The 12,137-nt window shown below is 39.9% G+C and overlaps 2 protein-coding genes across 6 annotated transcripts in view; one reads left to right on the top strand and one right to left on the bottom strand.

The window, feature by feature from the left end:
- Positions 1-12,137, bottom strand: part of rs1a (retinoschisin 1a) — a 203,723-nt gene that overhangs the window by 111,841 nt on the left and 79,745 nt on the right. The window lies entirely within an intron of this gene.
- The window catches only part of cdkl5 (cyclin-dependent kinase-like 5), a 156,360-nt gene that overhangs the window by 77,036 nt on the left and 67,187 nt on the right, over positions 1-12,137 (top strand). For all 5 annotated transcript variants that reach the window (XM_043700477.1, XM_043700475.1, XM_043700476.1 and 2 more), the window contains exons 5-7: positions 2,090-2,226; positions 3,294-3,414; positions 4,615-4,674. In XM_043700477.1, coding sequence (XP_043556412.1) covers positions 2,090-2,226; positions 3,294-3,414; positions 4,615-4,674 — 318 coding nt within the window. The remainder of the gene's footprint in view (positions 1-2,089; positions 2,227-3,293; positions 3,415-4,614; positions 4,675-12,137) is intronic.

The following is a 12,137-nucleotide window of genomic DNA, read 5'->3' as shown; positions in this document are numbered from 1 at the left end:
TCTTTTCCCTGGGGTGGGGGAGTCCAGAACTAGAGGGCATAGGTTTAGGGTGAGAGGGGAAAGATATAAAAGAGACTTAAGGGGCAACTTTTTCATGCAGAGGGTGGTACGTGTATGGAATGAGCTGCCAGAAGATGTGGTGAGGCTGGTACAATTGCAACATTTAAGAGGCATTTGGATGGGTATGTGAATAGGAAGGGTTTGGAGGGATATAGCCGGGCGCTGGCAGATGGGTCTAGATTGGGTTGGGATATCTGGTCGGCATGGACGGGTTGGACCGAAGGGTCTGTTTCCATGCTGTGACTCTATGGTAGAGGAATGTGCCAGGAGGGGAGGAGAGGGAAAAAGGGATGTGCAGTTGCCAGTCTAAGGCTTTCAGATATTTCTTGGCAGGGCTGGGTCACCAACTTGGAGGTCCTGGAGTACACTAATTCCATCAGGATGCACTCATTGCGAAAGCAACAGCATCTGTACTGACAACTGTGTTCATTGAATGGATGATGACCACATACCTAAAGGTTTTCTGTACTGGGTGTCCATACCTCTATCAGAATATTTGCATTGAAAGCCATAGTATTTGGAGGCTGATTTGGAAGGGCATTGGAAGTGGGGAGCAGAAATGAAAAGCTCAGCTGGCCAAGGAGATAACTCTGAGGGGAAGAAAAAAGACCACCAAACCACACATCATCTCAACTCACGATATACCTCTGCAGCAAATATCACAGAGACTGTCATGTCAGAGTGGGGCTCCTGAACCACAGTAGCAGATGCTTCACACAGAGTTGACAACGCAGTACAAACCATCACCATATGATACTGAATGATGCCTTTGTGGTTGGGGTAAAGCTGGTTACCTGTTGGTTAGAGATGTTGCCTGAGTTTGGTGAATTGCTTTGTTGAGCTGGTTGTGATTTATGGTTCATTTGTAGCACTCAGAGGTAGGAGTTGATAAATGAGTTCCCGAAAGAATGTGTCACATGCCATTGAGTTAAAGGCAACAATACATCAAAAGTTTTGGCTGGCCATGCATTTGAGCCAGAAATTTGATATAATTGGATTGGTTGTTTTGAGGTATCTTGTCTACATTTAAGGACCTTTTTATGTTCAGTCCTTATTCCTTATATTCTTTATGCTTGTTTTCATTCTGATATGTTGTTAGAGGCCCAATATTTGAAGTGACTATCAGGAGAAATATTGTCGTAAGGGAGATAACTTTTTTGATCCCTGGAGTGGAAATACCATCAGATGAAATAATTGGAGCACACAGAATCTGATTATAGAGTTTTTATCTATTTCCTGAGTCTTAGATTTTTTTTTCGAATGCGACTTACCTTAAATCCTTGATTGCAGCTCAAAGAAGAGCAGATTGGGTTTGTGTGTATTGTTATATTATTAATTTGTATGGACTCATCTGGTTTAGATAAAGCATCTCTGAAAGTTAACAGGATCGTAAAGATTGCTAAATTACTTTGATCAATTTTCTGATGCCAGGGAGGTTACAGATCTTTTGAGAGAAATTATGATTCAGTAAAATAATTATTTGAGTAACAGGTCTGCTATATTTTACTATTATGAGCACTAGCAAATCTCCATCAATCCAATTATTAACCCTTAAAGGTGAACAAATTATGAAATAAGTTGACTGTTTAATTCACGTGTTCTTTGGAAAAATGTTACTGTGCACCTGAGTTGAAATGATCCATTATGAAAAGCAGTTGGAGAACCTTACATGTATGAGCATCAAGCATGAATTGCAAGGTAAATTCGGTCAATCTCTTCATCACTAATCAAGAACCCAGCATTTTTGGAAACATAGGGCGTCAATACATGAAAGATAAAACCTATGTAAAGTTTTGTAATTCGTGTCAGACTGACTTGATGTTGGCATCTAAAGCCTTATAATTCCTTTTCTATTCTCAATGGAAAAGAAAAGCAATTTTGGAAGAAGTCAAAAAAAGTTATGTTGGCTTACTTTCAGGCAAAAGTTTTTAAACAACTAATTAGCACTATGTTAAATAAAGTGTAATGTTTTACATACCTGAAGGATAAATAAAGTTATCGCATCTCATAATTAATATTTTTTCCCCAGAAAATGAGGAAGTTAAGGAGACAACTTTAAGAGAGCTTAAAATGCTCCGTACTCTAAAACAAGAAAATATTGTTGAACTTAAGGAGGCCTTTCGAAGAAGAGGAAAACTTTATTTAGTGTTTGAGTATGTGGAGAAGGTGAGTGATAATAGAGCAACTTCTAAGTTAGAGACTTTTCTGCCTGATTTCAGAGGTGGCTTCTCCAGCATCTATAGTTGGGAAATATTTTCCACTTGATTATAATGTAAATGGCTTGCATGACATGGTCAGCTGTGAAGGCTTCAAAAGTTCTATTTTCTACCTTTGATTTACTAGGAGGTGTTAGCCGAAGGGCTGATTGGAGTAAGAGGGTTTCCTAAGTTAGTTTGGGCATAAGACAAGAAAAAGAACCCTAGCTTGCTGTCATGATCGCTGTCCAGTAATCAGTGTTGGAAATTTGCAACCAGTGCACAGGTGAAGACGAGGTTGGCAACAGCTCACAAACATCGTAGGCACCTCGGGGGCATTATCAGTTAAAAATTGACGTCAAGACATGCACAATGGTCAGGCAGATGACGGTTGTTTGACCAAGCACCTTCAAAACATCTTAAAGCCATCTTGAGAGAGGCCAGATGGTTTTCAGACTGAATTCCCTATCTTTGGGTCTCGACTACTGTAGGCCTTGCTGACAATGGTAAAATTATACAAAATCATGGATGAGCAAGAGACCACTCATGTTTTCTTAAAATCTCACACTTAAGGCTAATGTGACAAATGGCCTTTTTAAAAAAAAACTGCTGCCAAATTTGTGTGTGTGTAATTGGACCTCAATTTGATTCACTACTTTCAGTGGAGTGCCCAAAAATAGCTTTGATATTGAGGAGAAAAACTGCGGAAGATATGTTTTAGAGATTTAACAATGATTTGGAATGCATGATCTCAAGTGAATGAATTAATTTATTTTACTCTCTTGATCAGCCCTCGAATAAAAGTGTGCCCATTTAAATATTTTAATGTATTTCTGGTAAAAAAAAATAATGAATTAATTTCTACTGTAAAGCTAAGATTTGACTTTCCCATTTTAAGAAAATCATTGTGATATGTTTTTCTAATGCAGGCAGAAACCAACAGCGACATTTTTAAATTCAACACTTTTTTGTTTAACTGCTGTGTGAAGTAACACACTTCATGGTGGTGTGTAAAGAATATGTTTGTTTGGTTTTCAGAATATGCTTGAATTACTTGAAGAGATGCCAAATGGTGTTCAACCTGAAAAAGTGCGAAATTACATTTACCAACTAATCAAAGCAATTCACTGGTGCCACAAGAATGACATTGTTCATCGAGGTAACTACTCCAAAAGTATTTATTTTCTACTTGAAAAAATAAAATTGTATCTTGATACTTAAACTTGTTATCATAGGATTTCTATGAACAGGTGATTTCACTCAGCATTGTGCTACTTTTGCAATGATCAAAACATCAAATATTATTGTAAATTAATTTGTCAATTGTTGAACTTGTGTTGAATTGCATCCGCAGCTGAGTTCCCTCCAGAAGGTGAGTTGAGAGAAAAAAGACTAAAAAGAACTAAAATTAAAAGAGAAATAAGCAAGAACAAAGGAAAGAAAAGTGGTCAGGATGGTTGGGCTCTCGTTCAGGAGCCCTACTCTGCCACCGTCTTGGAATCAGTTGAGGCCAAGATGACTTCAATAATGATCTATCAGAATGGCAGAGCAGGCTTCATAGTGAGAATTGATACACCCATCCACGAGCTAATGGTTTATGTTTTAGCAGGATTTAATAGACGTTAATTGGGATGGGATTTCAGGCTGATTCTTTTGCTTTACTTTACCCCCAGATCTCAGGTCATTGAGGTCAATGACAGTGTCTGTGCTATAACCGATCAATTAAAATTAATGCACTTAGCACAGTCTGGAAATTAAGCCATCTCGATCTGTGTGGCTCAGTTCCATGTCAGGTACAAACTGATCCCTGCAATAGGCTCCTTTAAGGTGAATACTTCAAATAGATTTGAAACGTTTTTGTCCTACTTCACCTCCATTCTGAACTCAACCAAACTTGTGGTCTCTAATATGAATACTGAACAATCTGCTCTCAGTTGTCTTGTTCATCCAGTAGCCATTGACTAGGAGACAAGAGTTGACGTGTTCAATAGTTAATCTGTGATGAATTGCAGCATGCATCTTTTATCTTTGATGCAAAGTATTCACATACCAAGAGCAAGTAATTTTGGCACTTCCACATGTAAAAAGATTAATGTAGAGAAGAATGCCTTTTGTTGACAAGTAAATCATGGTCAGCTGTTGGTTCTTTGGAATAATTTGCAGAGGTTTCTCGAGGTTATTATTTCAGGGATATGCAGGTTAGCTTGCCCTTGTGAATTCCATTTTGTATAATCTTCACTCTGAAAACAAATTAACTCTAGTTCAATTTGGTGAAGAACATTTTTCAGAACTCTCTGTCAGATGAGATCCTATTTCAAGTCCTGGTTAACTAACAATGGGAATATGTTCTTTTTTTCAGACATCAAACCAGAAAACCTTTTAATCAGCTACAGTGATATGTTAAAGTTGTGTGATTTTGGTAAGTCATAATTATTTTTTTCCATGTCTAATAAACACATTGAATAATTGATCATTGACAAAATTGATAATTTGGATGGTGCATCAAAATGCATTGAAAGATCTAATCAAAAGCTACATAAAGTTGTCAGTTTTATCAAATTCTTTTGGAGACTGTAGAAGTTGAATCCACAACTCATTTAGAATCATAGAAGACCGAGAGCAGTGTAGAATGCTGGCTGAACCAGTTGGAGGCTGTCTGTTTGAAAGAACAACCAACTAAGGCACTCTCCTATCTACTTGCCTATTTTCCTGCAAATTTTCTCTTACAACTACTTTCCTAATTCCTTTTTGAAGGCAACTGTTGAATTTATCCACTCCACCATTGACATTTGTTGCCTATAAAAAAATTCTCTCATGTCACTTCCAGGTCTTTTGCTCAACATCATAGATTTATGTCACCTGTTGGGAGTGCTCCAGATATTGGAAAAGTTTACCTTGTACCGAAAGAGTCTGGCTAATCGGGTGGGCTCCACCACAAGCTGCTCCAAAAAGCCATCTCATAACATTCCAGAAATTCCTTTTCATGCAATCCCCTGCCAACCTAATTTTCCCAGTCAGTCTGTATATTGAAATCCCCCATGACCACTAAACTTGCCTTTCTTACATGTCTTTTCTATCTCCTGGTGTATCTTGTGCTCCATATTCTGACTACTGTTTGGAGGCCTGTATATAACTCCCATTATGTTTTGTTTTTATCTTTATGGTTCCTCAATTCTCCCCACACAGATGCTATATAACATCTGACCCTACATTTATTTTTGCTATCAAACAAATAAGATTTGTCTTTTCTTTTATTATTTAACTTATTTTTCTAATCAACCTGTTCGGAGATGTTATTACACACCTATGGAGTAGGTGGGACTTGAACTCAGGCCTCTTGGTCCAGGGGCAGGGACACTACCGCTGCATCACTACAGGGCACTTCTATGTCTATTTGTAGGGATTCAAGTGAAGTAAATAGTTAATGCCGACAATTTGTAAACAATCAAGCACTATCATTTACAATCATAGTCAGATAGCATGGAAACAGGCCTTTCTGTCCAATCAGTCCATGCAAACCATAATCCCAAAATAAATTAGTCCCACCTTCCTGTGCTTCGCCCATATCCCTCCAAAATTTCCTTTTCATATATTTATCTAAATGTCTTTCAAATGTTGTAACTGTACTATTTCCACTGGAAATTATTCTACACCCAAACCATTCTCTATGTAAAAACAATTGGCTGTCATGTCTTTTTAAACTCTTGTCTCCTCTCACCTTAAAAATATGTCCCCTAGTCTTGAAATTCCCCACCCCAGGGAAAAGACACCTGCCATTCACCTTATCTATACCACTCATGATTTTATAAAAACACCCTATACTCCAGTGAAAAAAGTTCCAGTCAATCCAACCTCTCTTTATAACTCAAACTCTCTATTCCTGGAAACACCCTGGTAAATCGCTTCTGAACCTTCTCCAGCTTAATAATATCCTTCCTATAACAGGATGACCAGAACTGGTTACAGTACTCCACAAGAGGCCTCACCAATGTCTGGTATATCCTCAATATATATCCCAACTCTCATATTCAAAGGTCTGAGCAATGAAGGCAAACATGCTAAATGCCTTCTAAATCATCTCATCTACGTAATGCAAACTTCAAAGAACTATACCTGAACCCCGACATCTCTGTTCGACAACACTGGCCAACATTTTACTTTTAATTGTTTGTTTTTACAAAATGCAATATCTCGCAATTATTCAAATTAAACTCCAGCCCAATTAATCAAGATCTCTTTGTAATCTTGGATCATCTTCGTCACTGTCCACAAAGAGCAAGGCCCAGTGTATTAATTTATGTAGTTTCAAATAAATGCAGGCCAAATTGACAATCCTAAATTGGTAATCAGTGTAGAATTTTAACAAAAACTAACAGTTAACTGTCATAGAGTCATCGAAATGTACAGCACGGAAACAGACCCTTTGGTCCAACCCATCCATGCTGACTAGTTATCCCAACCCAATCTAGTCCCACCTGCCAGCAGCCGGCCCATATCCCTCCAAACCCTTCCTATTCATATACCTATCCAAATGCCTCTTAAATGTTGCAATTGTACCAGCCTCCTCCACATCCTCTGGCAGCTCATTCAATGCATGTACCACCCTCTGCGTGAAAAGGTGGTCCCTTAGGTCCCTTTTATATCTTTCCGCTCTCACCCTAAACCTATGTCCTCTAGTTCTGGACTTCCCGACCCCAGGGAAAAGACTTTGTCTATTTATCCTATCCATGCTCCTCATAATTGTGTAAACATCTGTAAGGTCACCCCTCAGGCTCCGACGCTCCAGGGAAAACAGTCCCAGCCTGTTCAGCCTCTCCCTGTAGCTCAAATCCTTTAACCCTGGCAACATCCTTTTAAATCTTTTCTGAACCCTTTCAAGTTTTACAACATCTTTCCGATAGGAAGGACACCAGAATTGCACACAATATTCCAACAGTGGCCTAACCAATGCCCTGTACAGTCGCAACATGACCTCCCAACACCTATATTAAATGTTCTGACCGATAAAGGGAAGCATACCAAATGCCTTCTTAACTATCCTATCTACCTACGACTCCACTTTCAAGGAGCTATGAACCTGCTCTCCAAGATGTCTTTGTTCAGCAACACTCTCTAGGACCTTACCATTAAGTGTATAAGTCCTGCTAAGATTTGCTTTCCCAAAATGCAGCACCTCACATTTATCTGAATTAAACTCCATCTGCCACTTCTCAGCCCATTGGTCCATCTGATCAAGATCCCATTGTAATTTGAGGTTACCTCCTTCGCTGTCCACTGCACCTCCAATTTTGGTGTCATCTGCAAACTTACTAACTCTACCTCTTATGCTCGCATCCAAGTCATTTATATAAATGACGAAAAGTAGAGGACCGATCCTTGTGGCACTCCACTGGTCACAGGACTCCAGTCTGAAAAATAACCCTCTACCACCACTTTCTACCTTTTGAACCAGTTCTGTATCTAATTGGTTAGTTCTCCGTGTATTCTGAGAGATCTAACCTTGCTAACCAGTCTCCCATGGGGACATTGTCGAACACCTTACTGAAGTCCATATAGATCACATCTATCGCTGTGCCCTCATCAATCCTCTTTGTTACTACTTCAAAAAACCCAATCAAGTTTGTGAGACATGATTTCCCACACACAAAGCCATGTTGTATATCCCTAATCCGTCTTTGCCTTTCCAAATACATGTACATCCCGTCCCTCAGGAATCCCTCCAACAACTTGCCCACCACCGATGTCAGGCTTACGGTCTGTAGTTCCCTGGCTTGCCCTTACCATTCTTCTTAAACAGTGGCACCACGTTAGCCAACCTCCAGTCTTCTGGCACCTCACGTGTGACTATTGATGATACAAATATCTCCGCAAGAAAGCCAGCAATCACTTTCCGCAGCTTTCCACACCTGATCAGGTCCTGGGGATTTATCCACCTTTATGCATTTCAAGACATTCAGTACTTGCTCCTCTGTAATATGGACATTTTTCAAGATGTCACCATCTTTTTCCCTACATTCTATATCTTACATGTCCTTTTCCACACTAAGTAGTGATACAAAATACTTGTTTAGTATCTCCCCCGTTTTCTGTGGCTCAACACAAAGGCCGCCTTGCTGATCTTTGAGGGGCCCTATTCTCTTCCTAGTTACCCTTTTGTCCTTGATGTATTTGTAAAAACCCTTTGGATTCTCCTTAATTCTATTTGCCAAAGCTATCTCATGTACCCCTTTTAACCTCCTGATTTCCCTCTTAAGTATACTCCTCCTGCCTTTATACTTATCTCAGGATTCACTCGATCTATCCTGTCTATACCTGACATATGCTTCCTTCTTTTTCTTAACCAAACCCTCAAATTCTTTAATCATCCAACATTCCCTATACCTACCAGCCTTTCCTTTTACCCTAACAGGAATATACTTTCTCTGGATTCTCGGTATCTCATTTCTGAAGGCTTCCCATTTTCCAGCCGTCCCTTTACCTGGAACATCTGCCCCCAATCAGCTTTTGAAAGCTCTTGTGTAATACTGTCAAAATTGGCCTTTCTCCAGCTGAGAACTTCAACTTTTAGATCTAGTCTATCTTTTTCCATCACAATTTTAAATTTAATAGAATTATGGTAGCTGGCCCCAAAGTGCTCCCCCACTGACACCTCAAGTCACCTGTCTGGCCTTGTTTCCCAAGAGTAGGTGAAGTTTTGCACCTCCTCTAGTAGGTACACCCACATACTGAATCAGAAAATTGTCTTGTACACACTTACCAAATTCCACTCCATCTAAACTCTTAACACTATGGCAGTCCCAGTCTATGTTTGGAAAGTTAAAATCCCCTACCATAACCACCCTATTGTTCTTACAGATAACTGAGATCACCTTACAAATTTGTTTCTCAATTTCCTTCTGACTATTAGGGTGTCTATAATACAATCCCAATAAGGTGATCATCCCTTTCTTATTTCTCAGTTCCACCCAAATAATTTCCCTGGATGTATTTCCGGGAATATCCTCCCTCAGTACAGCTGTAATGCTATTCCTTATCAAAAACACCACACTACCTCCTCTCTTGCCTCCCTTTCTATCCTTCCTGTAGCATTTGTATCCTGGAACGTTAAGCTGCCAATCCTGTCCATCCCTGAGCCATGTTTCTGTAATTGCTATGATATCCCAGGCCCATGTTCCTAACCAAGTCCGGAGTTCATCTGCCTTCCCTGTTAGGCCCTTTGCATTGAAACAAATGCAGTTTAATTTATTAGTCCTACCTTGTCCCTGCCTGCTCTGACTGTTTGACTCGCTTCTGTTCTCAACTGTATCAGTCTCAGATTGATCTCTTTCCTCACTATCTCCCTGGGTTCCAATGCTAGCCCCTCACCTTACTAGTTTAAATCGTCCCAAGCAGCTCGAGCAAATCTCCCTGCCAGGATATGAGTCCCCTTCCAATTTAGGTGCAATCCAATGATCCAAAAATGTGAATCCTTCTCCCGTACACCAGCTCCTCAGCCATGCATTCATCTGCTCTGTCCTCCTATTCCTACCGTCACTAGCTCGCAGCACCAGGAGTAATCCAGATATTACTACTCTCGAGGATCACCTTTTTAAATTCCTGCCTGATGCTCTGTTATCTCCCTTCGGAATCTCAACCTTTTCCCTACCTATGTCTTTGGTTCCAATGTGGACAATGACCTCTTGCTGGCTCCTCTCCCCCTTGAGAACATTCTGCACCTTCTGAGACATCCTTGATCCTGGCATCAGGGAAGAAGCATACCATTCTGATTTTTCACTGCTGGCCACAGAACAGTCTGTCTGTACCTCGGACTAGAGAGTCCCCTAACACAATAAATCTCTTGGAACCCGAAGTACCCTTCCGGGAATTAGAGCCAGTCTGAATACCAGAAACTTGGCTGTTCGTGCTACGTTACCCTGTGAATCGATCATCCCTTACATTCTCCAAAATCGCATACTTGTTTGAAATGGAGATAGCCACAGAAGACTCCTGCACTAACTGCCTAACTCTTTTACCTTTCCTGGAGTTAACCCATCTATGTGACTGTATCTGTGACTTTCCCCCCCCCCTTCCTATAACTGCCATCCATCACATACCATTGTTGTTGCAAATTTCTCATTGCATCTAATTGTCTCTCCAACCAATCCATTCGATCTGATTGGATTTGCAAGCAACATTGATCGGTGCATTCTCCATACCAACACCTCTGTCACAGTCCTTCTGTCAGAGCTGAAAATGTGTTGCTGGAAAAGTGCAGCAGGTCAGGCAGCATCCAAGGAACAGGAGAATCGACGTTTCGGGCATAAGCCTGAGGAAGGGCTAATGCCCGAAACGTCAATTCTCCTGTTCCTTGGATGCTGTCTGACCTGCGCTTTTCCAGCAACACGTTTTCAGCCCTGATCACCAGCATCTGTAGTCCTCACTTTCTCCTTCTCTGAGTCCACTTTCCCAGCAATCCGCACTCTCCTTTGATGTGGTATAAATCTTGTTGTTTTTTCCCTGAATTAATATTTTTATGGAACAAAAACAGAACTCGCCGCAAAAGTCAGCGACTTGTCATATACTGTTAATCAGAGAACACACCCTTTGTCCTTATTTCCGACACATTTACACTGCTTCTACCTTGTATGTACTTGTTGTACAATAGTGTTTACGTATTTTGTATGGTACCTGATTCACCATTGCTTAGGGTTGTGATGAATTTAATTTGATATTGTTTAAATTGCTTTTATTGCTTAGTTTATGTAACCTATTTTGAAATTTGTTAATATCAGTCTAGATCTATTTATGAACTGAAAAATTTGATGAAAACTTTCATTCTTGCTTCTGCCATAATAATTTTTCCTCCTCATTGTTCACCATCTATGTTAATTGTGGTCACCACAATGCAGTTGATCACCTTTCTACATTTGCTCTTGTCAGATATCATTCTTCTTCCAGTACTATTGCAATTAACATTTTTGCTACTTCACTTATTTCAGTGAACTTGGGCCATCCTCCTCCTCTTCCTGGGAGTCCCGTCTCCACCACCTGCACCAAGACGTTTCCCTCTGTGCAGCAGATGACAATGCCACTTCACAATTGTCTGGCTACGTTTTTGCATAGTCCCACATCTTCATGGAATTTCTTTTTCTCCCACCCCATCCCCAATGTGTCGTGCCTGATTTGGCTCTTTCCTATTCTTCCACAGATCAACCTTGTATCTGCAGTTCAATAGTATCCAGTCATTATTCCTGTCGTCTTGATGTTGCTCATGTGTAGCACAATATATTGTGATTTTTCAGCAGCTAGTAGCCTTATAATGTACTATATTGTTTAAGTCTTAAATTGTGATTGAATAATTGAGTACTTATGAATACTTCTTGTTTAATGTTTCTTGGTCTGATATAAATGATCTGGATCTTGGTGTACGGGATGACAAAATCAAAGTTTGCAGATGACGATAAACTTGGAAAATTTGTAAATTGCATGGAAGACGGAGTGGAATTCGAAAAGGACATTGACAAGTTGGTAGATAAGTGGTGGGTGGATAAGTGGCAAATGAAATTCAATGCAAAGAAGTTAAATGATTCAATTTGGTTGGAAGAACATTGAAAGCTAGTATAAAATAGGGATACAATTCAAAAGTGGGTGCAGGAGCAGATGGATGTGGGTGCATGTGTGCACGTCTCATTGAAGATGGCAGGACAGGTGGCGAGAACAGTTAATGAAACATAACGTAGTTTCTATTAATAAAGCCAAGACTAAGAGTACAAAAACGGAAGTGATGATGAACTTGTACAAGACATTTTTAGATTTCAGATGGAGTATTCTGCAGTTATGAGCACTGCATTTTTGGAAAGATCTGAATGCATTGGAGTGTAGAAGTGTTTCACAAGAATGGTT

The sequence above is a fragment of the Chiloscyllium plagiosum genome, chromosome 12, assembly GCF_004010195.1.
Source record: "Chiloscyllium plagiosum isolate BGI_BamShark_2017 chromosome 12, ASM401019v2, whole genome shotgun sequence".
In the NCBI taxonomy this organism is placed as follows: domain Eukaryota; kingdom Metazoa; phylum Chordata; class Chondrichthyes; order Orectolobiformes; family Hemiscylliidae; genus Chiloscyllium; species Chiloscyllium plagiosum.
The sequence above is the reverse complement of the archived record's forward strand: the minus strand, read 5'-3'. Positions and strand labels throughout refer to the sequence as shown.